Below are 24077 nucleotides of genomic sequence, written 5' to 3'. Positions count from 1 at the left end.
GGAATGCCAGGAAAGTAAAACATGGAACAACTAAAAATATCACCTATATGGACACTTTATAAATATTGCATATTGTGTCCTTTGTTCTCTCTCTCTCTATATATACATATATATATATGTATTTCCCTTTTCTTGCTTAAAAGGTCAAAGCTATTAATCTTTTTGCAAACTCAGAAGATACTGCACAGAGCTTTAAAAAATTGCACAAATGGGACACTAGAGCTAAGACAAACTGCTGAGTTGGCTAAAAAGTCCATTACTTTTTTTTCCATGAAATAATAGGCACATTTCTCATTTTCACCAGTAACTTTATTGATTTGGATATTTGGAGTATGTTGGCTATCTCCCACTCTTGACTTCTAGTGGGTAGCGGCTGGGGGTGCTGCTGGATGTATTCCAGTGCATAGGACACCCCCACAACAAAGAATTATGGTCAAAATGTCAACAGTACCAAGAAAATTCACAAATCACTTTCAACATGTTCCGTCATAGCACCTTCTGCATACCCTGCACAAATCTTTTTTTTGCATTTCAATTGCATTTTTACTTTTCTTAAAATAATAAAGCATTATAAACCAAAAATGTGTTTTTTCCCATCTTTAATGTTAAAATGGCTGCACAAAAATTTACCGATTTTGATGAGATTTTTTAAACCCTCATCGATTGTGACAGCTATCACAATATAGTATAACAAAATTGCTCCAAATGAAGTTAAAGACTTCATTCCAGTAGTTAAAGCACTCCTAGAGATATTGTACAGAAAAAACAGACTTTTTGACCAACCCAATATTAGCAAGTACAAATGAGAAAAATTTGACAGGAAATCCCTTCACATTTGCTCAATTGGGAATGTGGCAATGAGTGAGAACAAGGATAAAATCAGAAACTCACAGAACGTTTGTATCAGGCTAAGGATATTTAACTTTATAGTAGACTAAGCAATTAAAAATATTTGAACAGGGGAAGGCAATAATTACTTCCACAGGAAGAAAGAAGTTAGAAGAGAGAGAGAGAGAACTTAAAAGACCACTGTGACATTACACAGAGGACACAGATAACACTGAATTCAACTAGCTTAGTCACAATAAAAAGGTGGGAGGAATGTGATCAATGTAATTAAGGTGCAATAGTTTTCATAACCGAAATAACCTCAGTATAAGAAACAAATTAACCAAAAAAAAAAAAACCCCCAGCAAGGTTAAGTTTTCAGAAGACAAATCATGCAATTAACTGAAATGATGAACACAAAAAGAAATAAAAGTTTAAGAGAAAGAGATGTATTTTGATCAATTATATTAATGAGATGGGTACATAAACATTCCAGCAAATAGTAAGAAATGAGTAACTAAACAAATGAGGTCTGTCCAGAAGGTATCCAGCCATGTAGTATGAAAAATAGAGACAATGATCGAAGAAGATACAAGAGATAAGAAACATTGTACACAAGATAATGATGCTCAGTCCCCTTCAAAGTAGGCACCTTGCATCCTCACACAGTTCTCCCAATTGCCATAAATTGTCCCACAGCACTTTCCTACAAAGGAAAGTTGAGATTCCTGAATCTCATCAATGGTCTGAAATCCCCCTTCAAAGGTGATTTTAGTATTGGGAAAAACCAGAAGTCATAGGGCGCCAAATCTGGGCTTCAAGGAGGCTGAGTAACCTGGATGATTTGATGCTTGTTAAAAAACTCTGCACAAAACATGATGAAGGAACATGCAATGTTCTAATGAAGCCTCCAATCACTACTTGCCCATATCTGTGGCCTTCATTTGAATCATCTGAATCATTTCCACAGAGGAATGTTCAAGCTTAACACAAAATCTGATGCAGATTTTTGGCTCTTCTTGCTCAGTCTTTTTTAATGCAATGGCCTCACAGTACACATGCTCACTCTACAATGCCTACCGTCCCCATTGACTAGTACAGTGAAGTCGTCCCTGTTCATGCATATGCATTCCAATCCACTCTCCTTGGCTGCCAAGGAGTGCATATTAATGTTGCACAAACTGTTCTCATTATATTAATAATAGCTGGGCATTTTCTGGACAGACCTCATTGACTTACAGTCAAGACCAGGGCAGGGGTAAAAAATTTCTGCTCCCAAACTCATCTTTGAAATTCCAAATGAATATCACACCATCTTTATTATTTCAAGTTTTGTGACATTTTTTAAAAAGTAACATATTTCAATTCTAAGATGTATATATTTTCACATAGTAAGATCCCTGAAATAAGGATGTGCTTTCAACTGATGACATGAATTAATTTAAGTGTTTTGTTATTTTTCATGATACAAAAAAATATTGGTAAATTTTACCATCAATGGCATCAAAAGTCAATACAATAATCCTGGACCAACCTGAAAACACACTATATTCTAATTCAAAAATACTCACGGTTTTCAGTTAATGCTACTTCACAAATCTCTTTTAGTCGAGTTATGAGAAGCTGATCAGCCACCACAAGAACACTACAAATAAAATCCACATTTTGAGATTCTAAAAAAAAAGAAAGAAAGAATAAGCATCACTCTTTATTACTTTATAAACATTAGGAAAACATACTCAAGTAATTAAGACAGTAAAAGAATTATAATGATTATTTTCTAAGTGTTAGAATGGCAAACATTATGAACACTAATATCAAAACGTGCCCTGGTTCACACTGGGACCATAAAATGAGCAAGCTGAGTTGATATTTTTAGTTAAGAGGGCCACTACAATGCCGGACTTATTTAAAATCTCCCATGTTGTTAAAGAAACATTTCTTCTCCTCTAGAAAAGCAATGAGAAGACAACAAGAAAAATTACCAAAATCAACTTTTTCAGAATTCAAATAATTAGCCAGACAATAATATGGGAAATGCTGACTCAAGAAATTTAGATAAATCTTGGTTAGAGTTTTGGAACACTGCAACTTTTCCTATTTAGACATATTCAGAGCATTCCACCTAACAGAAGCAAATATGTATTCTTTTCAAGTGTACACAAAACATTCTCTAGAAATGATCATATGTGAGTCCACCAAGCAAAAATTTTAAAAGATCTGAAATAATGCCTAGTATCTTCTGCCACTAAAAAGGCAAGAATCTAAGTAAGAGAAAAATTGGAAAATGTACCTATGTAGAAATTAACAACCTAACACAGTCCTAAACAACCAGTAAGTCAAAAAAAGAATCAAAGAGAAAGCAAAAAATACCTTTTGAGACATAGAAAATGGAAATACAACATACCAAAACTGATGGCATAAAGTAAAGAAAGTTCTAACACAAAAGTTTATACTGATAAATGTCTTAACTAAAAAGAATTTGAAAGAAAATCCTTAAGGCTTTTTATATAACAAAGACCTAGAAAAGAATAAATGAAGCCCAAAGTTAGAAGCAGAAAAGAAAGAAAAATTACAGCAGAAATCAGTAAACTACATCCAAAAAAAAAAGAGAGAGAGAGAGAATAAAAAGAAAAACAATAGAAAAAAAATCAACAAAATTAAGAGTCATTTGGACTTCTGGTCAAGATGGGTGTGTAGGTAAACACAGCATCCTTGTACAACCACATAAAAATCACAAGTAAACTACAGAACAACCATCATCACTCAAAACCATCAGAAAACAAGTTGAATGGAAGTATAATACCGAATTAAAGAAACCACATCCATCCATACTGGTAGAAGGAGTAGAGACACAGAACAGAATGGTCCCACATCCCTGCGTGGCCTATAAAAATTCAGGAGGGATGTCTAAGGAGTGAGGAGTCCCAGCCCCACACCGGGCCCACCAGCCCATGGTACCAATGCCAGGGAGGTAAGTCCCTGTAACTTCTGGCTGCAAACAACAGCAGGGATGCAGTCAGTGGAAGAAACTTCTGGAGCCCTAACAGGTTCCTCTTAAAGAACTCACACACTGACTCACCTACTCAGACTCACTCCCTCTGAACTCTGGCACCAGGGTAGCAGGTTGAAAGGCATCAGTGGCATACAGGGAGGAACTGAAGTGTCTGGCATCGAGGCAAGAACCGGGGGACAGCTTTCTCCAAGACAAAAAGGTGAGCACAGGCCATTGTTCCTTTCAAACTATGCCACACAAAGCCACAGAGCCAGCAGGCGGGAACTATATCTGAAACTCCATCAACCTGGGTAACACTGTTTACCCTGACCTGGAGATCCCCTGAGATTCTGTACCCCACAACTTATAGGCCAACCCAGGCTGTTAACAGTGGCTTTTCCATTTGAATGGCTGGTCTTGGCTCATGCTCCAAAACTTCCTAAATCCTCTCAAATTAACAACAGCCTGCCTTAGAGAGCTCCCTAGCACTGTATCTCTTGCTAAGTGGTCCCAGGCCTGGCACTAGCAGGAACCAGTCTAGCTTCACACCCTGACTTTGCCTAGGAATGTCCAAGCCCAACACAAGTAGCAGCCATCTCAGATTGTTTTACACATCAGGCAGGGTGGCCCCAGGCAAAACACAGGTGGAGGCTGACCTTGGCCTGCAACACCCAGGAAACTCCAGAACCTGTGCATCCAGTGGACAGCTACATACCACATAGCAGTACCACCACCCTGTCCCTGAACAGCAGATCCTCTACAGACGGTGGAGGTTTGTGATAAGTGGTCAGAGCCAGTCCTTGGAGCTGACTGGCCTGGTAAACCCCTCCCACTGATCTGCCAACAGCAATAAGGACTCAACTACTAGAGGAGAGTATACTCAGCACACATGGAGCACACACCTCAAGTACCCAGCTAGAGTGATAGGAGAAGCTGTGCCACTGGATCCTACATGACAACTACTACATTAGGCCACACTACCAAGACACAGAGCCAAAGCAGCTCCACCTAATGCACAGAAATAAATACAGGGAGGCTGCCAAAAACAATAAGACAAAAAAAAATTATGGCTCAAATAAAAGAACAGATCAAAACTCCAGAGAAAGGGCTATACAGAATGGAGACAAGTAATCTACCAGATGCAGAGTACAAAACACTGGTTATAAGGATGCCCAAAGAACTCAGTAGGACCTCAAAAGCATAAAAAAGATACAGTTAGAAATGAAGGAAACACTAATTGAAATAAAGAACAATTTACAGGGAAACAATGGTAGAGTGGATGAAGCTGAGAGTCAAATCAAGGATTTGGAACATAAGCAAGAAAACAACCAATCAGAACAGGAAGAAAAAAGAATCCAGAGAAATGAGACGGTGTAAGGAGCCCTGGGACAACTTCAAGCATATCAATATTTACATCATGGCGGTACTGGAAGAAGAAGAGAAAGAGCAAGAAATGGGAAATTTATTTCAAAAAACAATAATAATAAAAACTTCCCTCATTCGGTGAATGAAATAAACATGCAAGTCCAGGAAGCACAGAGAGTCCAAAACAAGATGGATGCAAAGAGGCGCACTCCAAGACACATCATAATTAAAATGCAAAGGTTAAAAATAAAGCAAGAATCTTAAAAGCAGCAAGAGTAAAGAAGTTACCATAAGTTACTTACAGGAGAGTTCCCATAAGACTATCAGCTGATTTCTCAAAAGAAACTTTGCAGGCAAGAAGGGACTGGCAGAAATATTCGAAGTCATGAAGAACAGGAACCTACACCCAAGATTGCTCTACCCAGCAAAGCTGTCATTTAGAATCAAAGGGCAGATAAAGAGCTTCCCAGACAAGAAAAAACTAAAAGGAGTTCATCATCACTAAACCATTAGTATATGAAATGTTAAAGGGACTTATTTAAGCAAAAGAAGATCAACTCTGAACAATACAATGGCAATAAATACACATCTATCAACAATGAATCTGAAACACAAACTAAGTAAACAGAGACGGACTCATGAATACAGAGAGGACTTTGCTGGTTGCCAGATGGGAGGGGGCTGTGAGCAAATGAATGAAGAGGTGAGGGGATTAAGAACACAAATAGGTAGTTACAGAATAGCCATGGGGATGTAAAGTACAGTATAGGAAATGATGTAGAAGAACTTATACCCATGGTCCATGGACATGAACAATGGTGTGGGGATTGCCTGAGGCAGTGGAGGTTGCTGGATAGAGGGGAGCAAAGGGGGAAAAATTGGGACTATTACAATATCATAATAAATAAAATGTAATTTTTAAAAAGTCAGTTGTTTGATAAGATAAACGAAATTAACAAACTCTTAGGTAGACCAAGAAAAGAGGACTCACATAAAATTATAAATGAAAGAGGATAAATTACAAGTAATACCACAGAAATACACAAAGTCATAAGAGACTATTATGAACAATTACATGCTCATGAACCTGACAATATAGAACAAATGAATAAATTCCTACAAATGTACGGCATACCATGACTAAATCATAAAGAAATAGAAAATCTAAACAGACCAGTAACAGAGTAAAAAGATTGAACAGTAATTAAAAATCTCCCCCAAAAGACTAGGTGGCTTTACAAGTGAATTCCACCAAACATTTAAAGAAAAATAAACACCAACCCTTTTCATCTAAAATCATCTAAAAAAAATTAAGAGGAAGGAACACTTTCAAACTCCTTTTATGAGACCAGCATTATCCTGATATCAAAAGCAGATGCGGACTCTACAAGAAACTTATAGAACAACATCCCTGATTTACATACAAGGAAAAAGTCCTCAATAAAATACTAGCAATCCAAATTCAACTAGCAATCCAAATTCAATCATGTATAATTCCAAATTATACATGATTCTTACGTATAAAAGAATCATACACCATGGCTAGGTAGAATTTATGTCTGGGATGCAATGATGGTTCAACATATCCAAATCAATAAATATGATACACAAGATTAACCAAATGAAGGATAAAAATTACATGATCTTGATAGATGCAGAAAGTGCATATAACAAAATTCAATACCCAGTCATGATCAAAACTCTCTACACAAACAACAACAAAAAACTCTCAACAAAATTAGGTATGATAAACTTCCGGCCAAGACGGAGGTACAGGCAGACACACTGTGCCTCCTCACACAACCAAAAGAAGGATAACAAATTTAAACACAAAAAAACAACCAGAACTGACAGAAGATCGAACTGTATGGAAGTCTGACAACCAAGGAGTTAAACAAGAAACATTCATCCAGACCGGTAGAAGGGGTGGAGTTGGACAGCTGGGTGGTGAGGACTAGCAAGTAAGGCAGCGGCTGGAGGACCTGGGCAGTCCCACATTTGTGTGCAGATAAACCGGGAGGAACTGGGGAGCAAGACAGACCACACAAACCAGGGGTCCAGTGCGGGGAAATAAAGCCTCAAAGCCACTGATTGAAAACACCTGTGGGGGCTGAGGCAGTGGGAGAAACTCCCAGCCTCACAGGAGAGTTCATTGGAGAGACACACAGGGTCCAAGTACACAAGCCCACCCACTCAGGAATCAGCACTAGAAGGGCCCAGTATGACTGTGGGTAGTGGCGAAGTGACTGAAAACTGGCAGAGAGCAGAGCAAGGAGCACTGTTCCCCCACATACAGTGCCACAAGGAAGTGACGGGGGTTGCCCTGCCCTGGTGAACAACTAAGGCTCCACCTCTTACTAAGTAACAGGACAGCTGAGAGAAAAAAATGGCCCAAATGAAAGAACAGATCAAATCTCCAGAAAAAATACAACTAAGTGATGAAGAGATAGCCAACCTAAGAGATATGCACAGTTCAAAACACTGGTGATCAGGATGCTCACAGAACTAACCCAATTGAGCTCGGTCGCAAAATGAAGGAACAAATGAAGGCTACCCAAAGTGAAATAAAGCTAAATATACAAGGAATCAACAGTGATGGGCAGGAAACCGGGACTCAAATCAACACTTTGGAGCAGAAGGAAGAAAGAAACATTCAACCAGAACAGAATGAAGAAATAAGAATTTGAAAAAATGAGGAGAGGCTTAGGAACCTCCAGGATATCTTTAAGCATTAGAACATGGGAATCATAGGGGTACCAGAAGGAGAAGAGGAAAAGCAGGAAATTGAAAACTTATTTGAAAAAAATAATGAAGGAGAACTTCTCCAATCTGACAAGGAAATAGACTTTTGGGAAGTCCAGGAAGCTCAGAGAGTCCCAGGGAGGAACACACCAAGGCACATCATAATTACATTAGCCAAGATTAAAGACAAGGAGAGAATCTTAAAAGCAGCAAGAGAAAAGGAGACAGTTACTTACAAAGAAGTTCCCGTAAGACTGTCAGCTTATTTCACAAAACAAACCTTGTAGACAAGAAGAGGCTAGAAAGAAGTATTTAAAGTCATGAAAGACAAGGGCCTACATCCAAGATTACTCTATCCAGCAAAGCTATCACTTAGAATGGAAGGGCAGATGAAGTGCTTCCCAGATAAGGTAAAATTAAAGGAGTTCATCATCTTCCGGCCCTTATTATATGAAATGTTAAAGGGACTTATCAAAGAAAAAGAAGAAGATCAAAACTATAAACAGAAACAATTCAACAGTTACTGTTGTAACTGACAACAAACAGTTATTAACAACAGAACCTAAAAAAGAAGCAAAAACAAAAACAAACTAAGCAAACAACTAGAACAGGTACAGAATCACAGAAATGGAGATCACATGGATGGCTATCAGTGGGGAGTGGAACAGGGAGAAAGGGGGAAAAGGTACAGAGAGTAAGTAGCATAAATGGTAGGTAGAAAATAGAGAGGGGGAGGTTAAGAATAGTATAGGAAATGTAGAAGCCAAAGAACTTATATGTATGACCCGTGGAAATGAACTAAAGGGGGGGAATGTGGGTGGGAGGGGGTAGGCAGGACAGAGGGGAGTAAAGGGAGGATGGGATAACTGTAATAGCATAATCAATAATATATATTTAAAAAAATTAGGTATGATAGAATGTACCTCAATACAATAAAGGTCATATATGATGATCCTGCAGCTAACATAATACTCTACAGTAAAAATATCAAAGCTGATCACCCTAAAATCAAGGAGATCCATACACCACAGTACTGGAAATCCTAGCCAGAGCAATTGTGCAAGAAAAATAAATAAATGGCATCCAATTTGGAAAGCAAAAAGTTGAACTGTCCTGTTTGCAGGTGACAAGATCTTATATACAGAAACCCTAAAGATTCCAACAAAAAGCTATTAGAATAAATTCAGTCAAGTCGAAGGACAGAGATCAAAACCAACAACAAAAAAAATCAGTTGCTTTTCTATAGCCCAATGAACTATTTCTAAAAGTTTCTAAGAAAAAACTCCCATTTACAATTACATCAATATAAAACACAGGGATATAATTAAACAAGGAGACAAGTAATCTGTATGCTTGAAACTATAAAATATCAAGGAAAAGTATAAAGAAAAGACACAAATAAATGGAAAAATAAACTATGTTCATGACTGGAAGAACTTAGTGCAATACATTGTTAAAAGACCCATTCTAACCAAAGCAATCTACGGTATTTTTCACAAAAATGAAAAAAGCAATCCTAAAATTCATATGAAACCACACACACACAAGAAAAACCCCTTGAAGAGCAAGCTTGAGAAAAAAGCACAAAACTGGAGGTGGGGCACTTCCCAATTTTAAACTCTATTACAATGCTACAGTAATATTTTAGTATAAACACAGACACACAGACCAGTGAAATAAAATAGAGCCCAGAAATAAACCTTCATATATACACAGTCAACTAACTTTTGACTAAAATGACAAGATTACAAAATGGGGAAAGGGCAGTCTCTTCAATAGAATATTCGGAAAATTGAGTGCCTATATGGGAAAGAGCAAAAGTGTACCCACATCTTAAACCATACACAAAAATCAACTTAAAATGGATTAAAGACTTAAACGTAAGACTGAAACCATAAAACTATTAGAAGGAAAAGCTCCTCAACATTGGCAATAATTTTTCAGATATGACACCAAAACCACAATCAAAAGCAAAAATAAACAGGCAGGATTACATGAAACTCAAAAGCTCTACACAGGAAAAGAAAAAAAGAAACCACAATCAACAACATGAAGAGACAACACCTTTGGAATGGGAGAAAATATCTTATAAGGTGTTAATATGCAAAATATATAAGAATTCCTACAACTCAATAGCAAAAAAATAATAACTCAATTGAAAAATGGGCAGAAGACCTCAATAGATACTTCTTTAAGGAAGACATACAAATGGCCAACAAGGTATATGAAAAAGTGCTCAGCATATATAATATATAATCACCAGGAAAATGCAAATCAAAACCACAATGAGATGTTACCTGACACCTCTTAGAATAGTTAGTATCAAAAACCAAAAATACTGAGGAAGATGTGGAGGGATCACTGGTGCACCATTGGGAATTAAACTGGTACAGCCACTATGAAAAACATATGAAGGTTCCTCCATAAATTAAAAATAGAAATACCATAAGATACAGCAACTCTCCTTTCGGGTATTTAGCCCAAGGAATTCAAATTGGGATCTTGAAGGCAAACCTGCACTTCTGACACATCACAAGGTAAAAGTCTCCACCACACTCACATCACTACAGTAGGTAAAACAAAACAAAACAAAACAAAAACCCTTTTATAGACTATTGACCAAAACTATACTCCCTATGGTCAATTCCTCACCTTAATCATAGAAGTAGTTGTATATGAAACTTTAAATCTAATCTCAACCATTAAATATAATTCTCACAGAGTTCATTTTCACATGAATAATGAAAACTTTCTTTTTCCACTTCTTTACTGTTAGTAATCATCCCTATTGCTAATTCTAGATTAAGTTTCTGTCAATGACTTACTTCTATGCAGAGTAGAAGATTCATGTTGACTTTACCATTATCAAATTATAGCTTAAAGACCTAAAATATCCTCTCTTATTAATACCTTTTATCACCACAGCTTCATCAGTATAGAGGTAGTCCAAAATAACTTTCAGTATGTCAGAATGTATTGGCATTTCCAGAGCTGCACAACTGGAAGCCTAAATAAAGTAAAATTTAAAAAGATAAAGTAAAACATACATTTATATCTTTTACAGATTTTATTTATTTATTTTTAGAGAGAGGGGAAAGGAGGGAGAAAGAGAGGAAGATAAACATCAATGTGAGAAAGAAACATAAACTGGTTGCCTCTTGTACATCCCCTGATCGTGCCCTAACCTGCAACCCAACCCAGGCAGGTACCCTGACTGGACTTGAACTGGTGACTTTTTACTTTGCAGGACATCACCCAACCAACTGAGTCGTACAGGTCAGGGCTAAAACATTTAATTTTAAACTACAAAATACTACTACATTCTGACTGAGACTGGTACAAAAAACTTTGAAGAGGAATCACATCAAATGAAAAAAAAATGTAACATTTATAAAACACAAAGCTAAAATGCTAAAATTACAACACATTTAATTTTAAATTGCCTTATAACATGAAAAAGGATCAATACAAACTGAGAAAAAAGAAATATACTGTATTCCAAATTTCTAAATATGGAGAAATATTGATTTTCAATATTGAAATATTGATTTTAAGTGGCTTTTTGCAGTATTTTCAGTTCTAAGGGTTGTTATTTTCCGATACGATTACACATAAACAAAGTTCAATACAAAAGAAAAACTGAGGTTCCCGTTTTGACTTTTTTTAGTATATAATCTGCCCCAAATTTACATAAGCATTGCTACAGGCCTATGTGGTTTCTACTCAAATCTTACCTCAATCCATGAGCTACTCAGCATACTATGAAAATATTCTGAAAGAAAAAAAATTCAGTTCAGTGAGAACAGTGAAATACTGAACAAATAAATCAGCGACTAAGAAAAAGTGTACCTACCAAGTCTAGCACAAAGAACACATTTATGACAAGGGAATTCCTTTCCATCCACCGATTTCATGGTCACGTCACACAGAAATGAGCTGCCAGAAAAATGTTTAATTAAAGCAAGAACAATTTCTTTACAAGTTAAGCAAATAAGAAAATTCATTATAAGATTTGGCTTAGTTTTTGACTTGCTCTTCATGAAAGGTTTATCGATGAGAATAACTTGAAGGTATACACACAAATAAAGTAGTTCATCTCCTTCCATTTTAAGGAAAATAAGGGCCTTACGATAATGATAATACTTGAAAAGGAAACTAGATTCAGATAAATATTCAAACAATTCATTCTTCTAATTTTATTTATTACAAGCCAAAGGATAATGATATAATGGTAAGTGACATCATAGTCAAAGAGCTTTAGTTCACTTATTTGTACAACCAATTCTGTGCTAAGCTTAATCCTGATTTCTCCAGTTTCTCCTTCTCTAAAATTTTCTCTAAAAACAAAGTATTTCATAACAAATATAGTTAGTATAGTATGTTTATTACTGAAGAAATTTACAAAGGAATCATCAAAATAATGAGAGGCATAATCTGTTTGGCTTTTCATTTCCTACTGATCAAAAAATACAAAATTCAGGCAAGAAAAAAAAAACCCTAAAAGTTCCTTTCTTAATTAGAAAGTAATCAGAAACACAAATTGTACCATGTCTATTAAATAGTTAATATTGTACCCATTTACCTCAACAACTCTCCGACATTTCCAAAAGTGAAGAATACTAGTGAAGGAGAAAATGTATCTACATAAACATTTTGTTCCATATGTAAGAAGAGCTCTATTTCTACACTTAGGTCCCAAAATCTAGAGGTTAAAAATTACCATCAATTTCTAACTTACCATTTTTCCTGATTTAGCTTTGGTTTGTTACCAGTTTTCTTGGCAATAACATTAATTTTTTCATTTTCAAATCTGACTCCATCTAACCTATCAACAAGAATAGATAAAAATTAACAGCTGGTGTACATATTCCTCTATCAAAAAAACAAACAAAAATCCAACGATTAGCTTACATCTGAACATGATTATATACCACCTAAAAAATATCTCAAAGAACTCCTACTCTGTGATAAAGAATCACACATTCTCCTTCAATTTTACTTAGATTTCAAAGTATATTCAATATAATTACTGGTAAAAAATCAAAGCTGTCGCACAAAGCTTTTTACTGTTTTTAAATAAAGAACATACACTGCTTGCCTGCTTCCACCCCACAACTAAGGTTACACTGCCATAGGCAACATAAATACCTTAAAGTAGAGAATTCTAAAGTCTGGTGTGTAATCTGACAAATACTATCTTAGCCACATTACATAAAACTACACCAACGATACGAGGTTATTGTTCTCCCTCCCATTTTGTATATTGAGAAGCTAAAATTCAAAGAAACTAAGAAATTTGCCCCAACTAGTTATAGTAAAGCTAAGAGACATATAGTCTTTCTAACTCCAAAGACAGTGCTCTTTACAGTAACCACACTGCCTGCCAGTCTGGATCTGTTATGCAAACACCACAGGGGGTTTGAACCCAGTACCAGCCTTCCCACACTTTCATGTTATAATTCTGAGTCCCACAGAGATAGCTTTAGCAGAAAATGAAGGCGAAAAATGTACCTCCCCACAAAAGGAGGCAGGGAGGGAGAAAGAGAAGATCAGCAAGGCAAAGGAAAAGATAATTTTTAAAAGAGGACATAAGATAGAAGAATAGATATTAAGCAGGAGTCATCCATACCTGCTACTCAAAGTACTGAAATCAAATTTCTTTGCAACATTTTGCAACATTCCTACAGGATCATCTTTCCCAATACTTTTTACTTTTTTGGAAGATTTGGGTTTGCTTTTCAGCTTTTCACTAATTGTATGAGCTTGATTACTTTTGTAAACTTCAAATGCTGACTTCTGATTATCTTCATGAGAATTCACTTTATTCAAATGAGAATTCGGAGTGCCCTGATATTCTTCTGGTTTTTTGTTTAAATTTATTCTTGGCTTGAAGCCATGAGTTAAAAAGTCACAGGTGTCTGTGTATATAAATTGCAAAAGGTATTCAAACAAGTCAGGATGAACCTTCTCTACCACAAAGAGAGGGCATCCCACTGCATCTTCGTCTTTCCGGTAAACATCTGTAAAGTCTAAAGAAGTACCATCTGAAAGGAACAACTTCTGAAAAAAGTCAGAACGCAATGCCAAAATATATTTATGAGCCGGGAAGATTCTGTTGCCAACTTGAAATGTCACATCATGAATGCTGTCCATTTCATCTGTTTCCTTCAATAGTTTGCCAAACTCTTCAAAAAAGGATGATGAAGACACAGCTGGAATTTCATAAAGGCTACAAATGAAACAAAAATCACTTTTACTTTCAAGAAAAAAATTTTTTAAAGCATCCCTAGCAGATTCTTATTTTAAAGTGCAATTTCTTTTTTATTTACTACTTGGAAAATTTTAAATTTGGCATTTCCTAAAATATAATAGTGCAGCCTTAGATGCTGTATCACCCTTTAAATTTTTTCTATTCCTTTTTCTCTTTGTTATTTTCTTCTAAACTGAAATGATTAGAATTAAGTTCTCCTCTAAAAGTATTGTTTTCTTTTTCTACAAAAAAAACCCACTAGAATATAAGTTTCAAGTGCCTATTTCATAGAAATTTTTAAATGATAAAAATTATTTTAAAAAAATTCACCAAGGAGCATAGCTCTCAAACTTTTCTTCTTTTATGTCTATTTATCTTACAAGTGAAGAAAAATAAATATACAAAGAACTGAGTAAATACTTCAGGTTCCAGTCCCAGAATAGGTCAGAAACTCAAGGAAGTAAAGATAAATATACACACAGACACACAATTGGTCTGTAATCCTGACTTTTTCAGTACCCTAAGATCACACCTGCCCAATCTACTTTTTACCGTTCCAGGCATGGGGGACCAACCCTCCCAGTGTGCCTGCGACAGAGGGGTTTCCCGGGAAATGAGACTTTCAGCGCTAAATACAGGAAAGACCTGGGCAAAACAGGACAAATGCTCACCCTATTTCCAGAACTTCTTTACTTTTCAGTAGTACCCTTGATATTTATCTTAACATGCCATCTCTCTACTAATGACTTGGAAGAGTTATATACAGATTCACACTGCCCTACAGATCATTGTAGTTCTTCTGTTATCAAGTCTCATCATATTCAAGGGACAAAATTATTATATTTCTCAGAATCTGAGAACTCAGAGTACATCATGAAGTACTAAAGATAGAAATCATGTGTCTATATATAATAAACATACACATATATATACACATCTTCAATATTTCCAATAAATATCAATTTACAAACTACAAGGAACACTTATCACTTCCCATATAATATATTCCACCTTTGACTTATCCTGGTAACATGATCACATGTCTCAAGTCTCTATAAGACATGGCAACAGCTCTTCTATTAAATTTGGTCCAGGAGCTATGGAAAACAAAAGAAAACCCAGTGACTGTTCCTTCTAAAAGAGGAAACGTAATATATACAAGCATACCTTGTTTTAGGGTCTGACTGCAGGATTGCAAAGTTGCATCCATTCTGATCTGTGCTGACACTAACAGCTCTATGGGCAAAAGTAAGTTTCTCAAGTCGAACTCTTTCATACATACTATTTATATCAGAGACACAAGACACATCTGATGAGGAATTATGAAGGTTTGATAAAATTTCTGCAAAAAAATAAATTCCCATTAGTCAAGACTTTATTAAAACTATTAAAATTATTTAGGAGTAAACAGAATAGAAAAACAGTTAAGAGAATATGGGAACATCTTTTATATGCATTAAGTCCTTTTGAAAAACTATATCCTCTTTCTCCTTAACACGATTGCATCCTATATGTTCATTGTATTGTACAGGAAATTTTGGAGCATCAATTCTCAATTGTCCACCAATTTATCTCTTTCAACAAAAATCCTCTATATGCAACCAAAGTTATTTTTCCAAAATGCAAATCTAGTGTTAAACTGGCTTTTAAAATTCCGCAGCATGCATTAAAAATATATAAACTTAGCATCTTCATAATTGATTCTTTATTTGTTCCCTCCCTTCCACTTCTCCCTCTTCCCATTTATTCAGCAAATATCTGAGTGACTACACTACGCTACTGTAATACAGTTCTCACAAGTTTATCTCTAGTGATATAGGAGTGTCCCTATAGAAGTGTCCCTATAAGATAGGCATGTCCCTACAGTTCTAGCAAAAAAGACAAACATTAAACAATGATAATCTCAAAACAAGTCATATCAAAGCTATGAAAGAAAAGTATAAAATTTGCATGCAAAAAAACTATTCTGCTTGCAGTGTGAAAATGTTTAAAGTAAATAAAACCAAAGAGATTATCTAGAAAACTCAGAGTGCAGAAAAAAATAAATGATCTAGATTGAAGTTATAGTAATAAAGCTACAGCAAATGAAAAGATTTCAGAAATATTTGAGACAAAAGTGACAAATTTTGGTGATTAATTGGATACAGAGAGTAAGGGAATATGGGGTGTCAAAGATAACCATTTACTTCGATTGAAACACTGAAAAGCAGATGTGGATGTATGAGTTCAGTGCTAGACCACTAAATATAACTAAGACACAATTCTAAGGATTTCCAACATTTATAACCTGCATTCTGTTTACCCTCAAATTCACTCTATTTCCATCTCAGGGAGTTTAATAATCTCCCCCCAATACTCAGTTATTCCAGTTTCGATACTCTCAAAAAAACCTCAGGCATGTGCATGAACTGCAAATAGTTATATATGCCCCTCCAAATTTATGAGTGTCTCAGAACAGGGGCCCATCTTACAAATTTTTGTATTATGAAAACCTAGCCCTACACCTGGCATACAGTAAATATACCTTAAATGTTTACAAACTTGACTAATTTATAAATAAATAAAAGAAATTAAACTAATTACACAAAAACATTCCTCTGCAGCTTTATGATTTTGATGAATGTTTATAATTATCCTGAATAATTATAAATACTCTTTATGCATACCATAACTGATTTGTTCCTTCAACAGATGACTACTACGTGCCAGGAATGCTAAGAATATAGCAGAACAGACATGGTCCTTGCCCTTTTACAGTTTGACAGGAGACAAACATTTAAAAAGTTAATCATAGCCCTGGCCAGTGTGGCCCAGTTGCTTGGACATCATCTGGCAAACCAAAAGGTTGTGGGTTCAGTCCCCAGATGGGGTACATACAAAGGGTAGCCAATTGATGTTTTTCTCTCACATGGGTATTTCTCTCCCTCTCTTTCTCCCTCCCATCATGTCTCTCTAAAATCAAGAAGCACGTTCTCAAGTGAGGATAAATACATAGATAGATAAAATAAAAAATTAATCACAAAGATAAATACATAAAAACAAGTAAAAACAAGTCTCATGATGAAAATAGAAAGGGAACATTAAAAGTGAAACAGGTTTTTATTCAGTTTAGATTGAGGAATCAGTAAAAAACATCACTGATCAAGTATATATTAAGATGTGAAAAATTAGAAAAGGCCCTGAGACTAATCACCATTGGACAAGACTGACCCTGAAGGTCAATGTGACTTGAGAGCAGCAAGGGAAAGAGAGAAAACTCCAGATGAGTCAGAGACATAAACAAGAGTCAGAGCAGGGACCTTATAGGCCATGTGTTAATAAAGAGAAAAACATTAAAGAGTTTTTAAACATAGTAATATCAGGATCAGATCTTAAAAGCCCACTCTGGTAATCACTTGAGAATAGATAAAAAGAAGAATGGAAATAAAAACAATTATGTTTTCAGTAGTTTATCTGACTTAGGCTAGGGTAGGAGCAATGAGCTATATAGAGGTAAATAAATTCTAGTTTTTCTGGGAGAAAAAAAATTGACTAATTATTAATGATGGATGAAAGAAAAAAGTCACTAACCTAAGTTAAAAAACAAAGTAATCCACAAGTTTATAAATTTATAATCAGATAATTAAGAATGAACTACATAATGTATAATTTCTATTTTCACTGGTGGTATCTTAAAGGTATCCTTTATATTCATCAAGGAATGAATAAAATTTGCCTTCAATGATTCAGCAATTGTTTAAAAAACTTGCACTTTTTAAAATTCTCAATGAACATAAAAGATTTATTGTTCCTGAAATTTTCATCTAAGTCACAAGATATAGCTTTAAAATTTTTTTATTTTATATATACAGATATATAAAAAACAAAACAAAAATATAGTTACTAAATTCTCAATTTGGGGCAAAAGATTAAAAAGGGGGCTTAGAAGATGGCTAACAGCCTGGGGAATTGTTTTTGTTTGTTTGTTTGATTTTTAACTTTACATTTCCCTACCCCTAAAGTAAAGGCTAGCAATTAGCAAGAGTAAGCCACTATTACTGATAAGAATGTACCATGAGCCCTGGCTGGTGTAGCTCAGTGGATTGAGTGCCGGCCTGAGAACCAGAGGATCCTTGGTTCGATTCCTAGTCAAGGCATGTGCATGGGTAGCAGGCCAGGTCCCCTATCCCTAGTAGGGGGCACAAGAGCCGCAACCACACGTTGATATTCTCCCTCTCTTTCTCCCTCCCTTCCCCTCTCTTTAAAATTAAATAAATAAAATCTTTAAAAAAAAGAATGTATCATGACTCCAGGGCATGTGCAGACAGATAAAAACAAAAAACTCCAGGTTTAAATAGATCAATAGATCAAATTCCCTGTTTAACTGTACATAAGCAAACCAAAATCAAAAGAGCCAAGAGATGTAAGGCAAAATCTACTAACACTTGTTAATTAAGCCTAACAATAAATACTCGTGAAGTTAAAGATTAACTGAAAGGAACTTTCATGTCCCATTCGCATACACAAACTGACCTTTCTTTTCAGAACTCTTTTTTTTTTCTTCAAACCATTTCCCTCTAAATCCTTCTCCATCCTGTGTGACAAGTAGAATTTCATTCCTATTTAAAGCAATATCAGAAACCAAGACTTGGCGTGGGTAAGCCCATCGACACTGCTTCAGAGAACTGCTGACTGATCTCCAGCAAAACACCTAAAATAAACCAAATTACATTGGAATGTAAAGCAAAATAGCATCTGATCAACCAAAAACTGAAATCAAGAGGTGTCAGTTCTAAAATAAAAGCTCTGATTTATGTTTCAGTGTTCATTCTTCTGCAGAACACAGATACTATAAAAGTTAACATGGTTTTAAACTGTCTTTCTGAAAAAGTACATTAAGCAAACTGGAAGCACTAAATATGCTTCAAAGGCACTCCTAAGAAGTAATTTTCAGTATTGCTTCTTTTGGATATATAGATCTGCTACAATGGTAAAGAAAAATAAAAAGCTTAAAGGTAAAACTTAGGTATCAAGTTTGCTATAGTACCATCTCATCTATTTACAAGAAGAATGAAAATCATCCTATGAAAATCCAAATTTGACTCTCAAGAAAAAAAAAGGATGTATATATAACTAAACTATATAACTAAAACAAAATTTTAGAAACCGAACACAACATCATAGAACTCAGTGGTTTCCTAGTGGTTCTGCAGACCAGTGTTTCTGAGAAACGGCTTAGGGGCTGCTGTTCAAGGATACTGAAAAATGGCGCCATGGAGTGCTGGGCTTCCCAACCCAGTTTTACCCATGGCAGCAACCCTTTTATCTGCTCCAGAGATCGGCATTCCATATAATATTTCATTTGAAAAACTAATGCTGCTGATTTTAAAAGTTCAACCCCCTCATAACTAAAAAGAGTAAAGCACAAAATGGTATCTGCAACAGTCAATCAAAAGTTACGCACAAAAAAGCCCCAAAACAACCTTATATTGACTGGAGGATTTCTTCACAGCTTGGTTTCTATAAGAAGACTAGTTTTACAGAAAGTAAATATCCAGAGATATAAGCTAGATCTGTATTAATATAAATGAAACACACCCCAAAGTCAAATGTAAGTTTTTAATACTCAAGTTTTTATGTAATCCCATGCCTCTGCTTCCATTAGTACAAATTAGAGCTTTAAATCTTAAATATATTTCCTTCTATTAAAATGATCAACTACAGTAGATTTATACCTGTAGTGTACTGGTAGGTGAAGCTTTATGATTCTAATTCTTCAATTTCTAAAATGTCAAAATTTGCAGTACTTTATAAACCTCAGAAAAATCATTCTTACTGTATGATATATTTTATAAGCAAAAAACAGAAAATCTGTTTTATTCTAGTCAAAGTGTAAAATTTTTTCAATGTATATTAATGTAAAATATGTATTTTTAAATTACCAGTTTTATTAAGAAATATACTGGTATGTTTGTATATGGAACTAAAATGAAAACTCTACAGTATTTACTTAAAAAGGTGAAATTCTTTATATAGTGATCTAGAACAATAGTTATAATCTCTGCTTATATATACTTCATGTACATTTGTTTAAAACTAAATCTGGGAAAAATTGTCCAATTACACATCAGATGTTTAATATTGTCTGATTAGTTTTTTTAAAGAGTAGTTATATAACGTAGCTCATGTCTATGCAATTCAGTATCATTTTTCAATACTGTATACATGTAAAACAATCTATCACTTATTTCCATTTTAAACACAGTAAATGATACTTTAAACTACAGTTTAACAAAGTAGGACTATGAAACTTTAGTTCAATGTCATCATAATTTCTTTGAAATACCAGTGCCACACAAATTAGTACTGGAGGTCAGAATAAGTTGAGAAACAAAGTCAGCAGGAGTCATCACGATCACAGAACTACATGGACACATCATCAGGTCCTCTACACCTATCAACTGACAGTAAGTCCGCTAAACTTTTGCATAAATATATACTCACCCTTCCAGCTTCATCCAATGCAAGAATACAAATTTTTTCACTCTCATTTTCTTTGAAATGTTCAGGATCAACCTTGTATTCCATACGCCCCCCAGATATAAGAACCTTTTTCAACTTTAGCTGTCTAGGTAAAAAAAAAAATCTTGATTAGTATGTTCTCTAAAATACACATGCTCAATATGAAAGAAATTACTCTTCAAACAATAACCTAGTGCGATTACTGTGGAAGGTGAAGTAACATGATTTAGCCTTTGGTGTCCTTGGTCCCTCCCTTTCTAATGCATGCATTCACTCCAGTTTAAATAACTGATAAGGCTAAAAGATCCTACATCCATTTACATTTTAACAGCACATAAAAGTTTTTAACCTCAAAACAAAAATAGAGAAATCTTTGGTTTTCCCCATTTGGCATTTCAGAACATAGCATAAAGCTGATACTGATATTTGCTGGAAGAGCTGAACTATGACTAAAGTTGAGCTTCTTTTACAGAAATACACCTACTTAGAAGCCATCTTCTTGCACTGATAGTCTGTAAGTAAGTAAATATCTCCACTCGTGGTAACACAGACTGTGGCCCCATCGCTTGCAGCAACCAAAGATAGAGTGATGGTGTCCTTATGATGAAGGGCAGAGACTTGACGAGGAGCAGTTACACACTTTTCTCCATTGGGATCTAGTAAATAACCTAAAAAGTTACACAAATAAATCATAAAATATCCATTTTAAGAATCCAATTTATTTTTCAGATAGTGTAGTCAAAGATTTCCTACCCAGTTGTCCACCATTTAGTCCCATGGTGTAAACAGCTTCTGTAGTCCACAGCACTGTATGAAACCTGCCTGCTGCTACTCCAATGATTGTTCTTCCTTTCAGGTATTTTGCCTGCATCTATTCCAAAAGACAAATAAGACTGCAGTTTAGCATTCTTGGTCTTATTAGAAAATACAGTGCTTCACATGTAACATATCCAGGGTCTCTCAAGAGTGGCACGGATAGCATTTTGGGCCAGATGACTCTTCGCTGTGGGGGACTGCCTTGTGGCAGGTTTACAACATCCCTAGACGCCCCCGGCCGGATGCCAGCAGCACCACTACCACCCCTGCCCCCAGTAGTGACAACCCCAGGTGTATCTAGACATGGCCAAATGGCTCCTGGTGAGCAAAACTGCTCCAGTTGAGAATACGAGATGTGTCCCTATCAACCCAGAGCTCTGAGGTAGCTACACAACAAGGATAAAAATGGGAGTAATAATCTACCATTCCTAAAGAAATCTACAAAATGACTAAATATCCACAAATTCCACAGTTGAAGAACAAAAGTACAATAGATTAGAGACTACCTCCAATTATTTGGGGTAATTTCTATTAATTCATTAGTCATCCCAAATGGAAAATCACTAGATTTAAAAGCTTATTAATATAAAAATATGAATCTAAATATAAAAATCTAATATAAAAATACAAATTAATTTTAAATCCAGAGGATTAAATACAGAGAAGAAATTTAACATCTAAAATACAAATTGTCTGAGCTGAAAACACATTTATTATGGGCAATGCTTCTCGAAACATGAATTTAGAGCACCGGTCCCAGCTGGGTGTACTAGGTTCCTGAAGCTGAGGAAAGGGTACCTTCTGGTGTGGGTGTACAAATGTGAGGGGCTTTGTGGCTATATTCCTTCACACCAACTTACCAGGTGTGATTTCTACACAGAGGCTGCTTCACTAGGAAGCCAATAAACTTAGGCTTCTAGGTGCCTCACTTGCATAGCCTGTTTTGTACTTACAAACTCGGTGTTTTTTTATTAAGGAGGACTTAAACCCCAAAAAGCTGAGTCCCCCCTCAGCTTATGAATACTTCAGAATTAATCTAAGGCAGTTTGGTGTCTAATATCCCAAATGCTTTCTTTCTTACTCCAAACAAATGCTAACTTGCATTGTATTTGATTTGTCCTATGAAATATATATAAGCAATGAATATAAAATAAGTTGCTCTGTCAATACCTTCCATCTTTTGGTCCATGTAGGTTTTATAGCAAATAATCACCTTACTGTTTAAAAAAGAGAAGTTTACCTGTCTAGGTACATTACAACTGGAAGGTGGAGGGACAATTCCTAACTGATGAAAAGTATTGACACCAAATGTATATACACATCCATCTTCAGTTAATACAACAGTATGATCCTCAGCAGCTGCCACTTGGGAACAGTTATGACCACTCAGTCCTTCCACAAGCCTAGGGACCTACAAAATAAAATAACCTTAGTATATTAACCACTTATATACAAGTATAAACAGAATCTGATGATACTATGTCTCAAATGACATGGCTGGTGTGTGGCCTATAATGGTTAAGTTCTACAATTCAGCAAGGAACAGATGAGTTTAACAAGACACTAGTGTATTTGTAAAACACAAAACGCCAGTAAGACATTTCAATAAAATAATTTGACTCAACAAATGATTTTTGAGTCCTTATTATACACCAAGTGCAAATTTGTTTGGTATGAATAGAGGGCGCTCTTCAGCCAAAGAATTCATTGTTGTATTAAAGAAATAAATGAAAACACAGGAAACAGAGCATCCCTTCAATGACACATTTACTAGTCACTAGACCTCAATCAGGTCTTTTAACCTCTCAGTAGTTCCATTTCTTCACCTGAATATAAAATAATATTATTTTAGGTGATAACTGCATTGGTGTCAGGAGTAATGAGTCGGTAAGTATAAAACCCAACAGTTTCTAGCGCACAGTAAGCATCCATACATGATTGTGGGTATCGTCACTGCGTATAAAGAGGATAATAACGTCTATAACCTCACGGGGCTGTTACAGCTGTATGAGCAATGCCTAGAATATAACAGACCCTCAAAAATGGAAGCTATGACAACAGCTCTCTCTCCTTTTTAAAGAACCCTTCATCATGAGTAAACATACCAGTACTCCCTTCTCAATATTTGCTATAAGAAAATTTTTCCTTGATACTCTAGAATATAGCATCATATCTAAATCTTTAATTTAAACATAATATACCAGAAAAATCATTAATTTTTAAAAAACCATGATCAATTGGTATATTATTTTCTTCTAGTTGGTCAAAAACATTTTTCTAGTGAACTAAAGCTTCCAGTTTATCAAAATTTTACTAAAGTTACCTAAACATTTCAATTACCAAGCATGTCTGTTCATCTGCATGGCCTAAACGTCCTCCAGGACCATGACCACAGGTATAGACCTGCCCTTTCTGAGACAGAAACACTGAGTGAAATTTACAAAGCACCACCTATAGGGAAAAAAGAGAATATTATTCAAATTATCTGAATAAAATATTTATCTTATAAAAGAGAAATAAATGATTGCTAATTGTTTAAGCTGGATGATAGGTACAAGGGGACTCATACTATTCTCCCTA

General features: G+C 35.4%; 1 protein-coding gene across 1 annotated transcript in view; it reads right to left on the bottom strand.

The window, feature by feature from the left end:
• Positions 1 to 24077, bottom strand: part of IBTK (inhibitor of Bruton tyrosine kinase) — a 98184-nt gene that overhangs the window by 55496 nt on the left and 18611 nt on the right. Inside the window, exons 5-17 of the mRNA XM_037039264.1 lie at positions 23838 to 23948; positions 22738 to 22908; positions 21435 to 21552; positions 21166 to 21349; positions 20664 to 20787; positions 18693 to 18870; positions 15348 to 15522; positions 13560 to 14159; positions 12669 to 12755; positions 11784 to 11866; positions 11665 to 11702; positions 10841 to 10937; positions 2400 to 2501 (exon numbers count right to left, since the gene is read on the bottom strand). Coding sequence (XP_036895159.1) covers positions 2400 to 2501; positions 10841 to 10937; positions 11665 to 11702; positions 11784 to 11866; positions 12669 to 12755; positions 13560 to 14159; positions 15348 to 15522; positions 18693 to 18870; positions 20664 to 20787; positions 21166 to 21349; positions 21435 to 21552; positions 22738 to 22908; positions 23838 to 23948 — 2068 coding nt within the window. The remainder of the gene's footprint in view (positions 1 to 2399; positions 2502 to 10840; positions 10938 to 11664; positions 11703 to 11783; positions 11867 to 12668; positions 12756 to 13559; positions 14160 to 15347; positions 15523 to 18692; positions 18871 to 20663; positions 20788 to 21165; positions 21350 to 21434; positions 21553 to 22737; positions 22909 to 23837; positions 23949 to 24077) is intronic.

This window comes from Sturnira hondurensis, unplaced genomic scaffold, assembly GCF_014824575.4.
Source record: "Sturnira hondurensis isolate 20B ecotype Veracruz unplaced genomic scaffold, ASM1482457v3 Scaffold0025370, whole genome shotgun sequence".
NCBI classification, from domain to species: Eukaryota; Metazoa; Chordata; class Mammalia; order Chiroptera; family Phyllostomidae; genus Sturnira; species Sturnira hondurensis.
The sequence above is the reverse complement of the archived record's forward strand: the minus strand, read 5'-3'. Positions and strand labels throughout refer to the sequence as shown.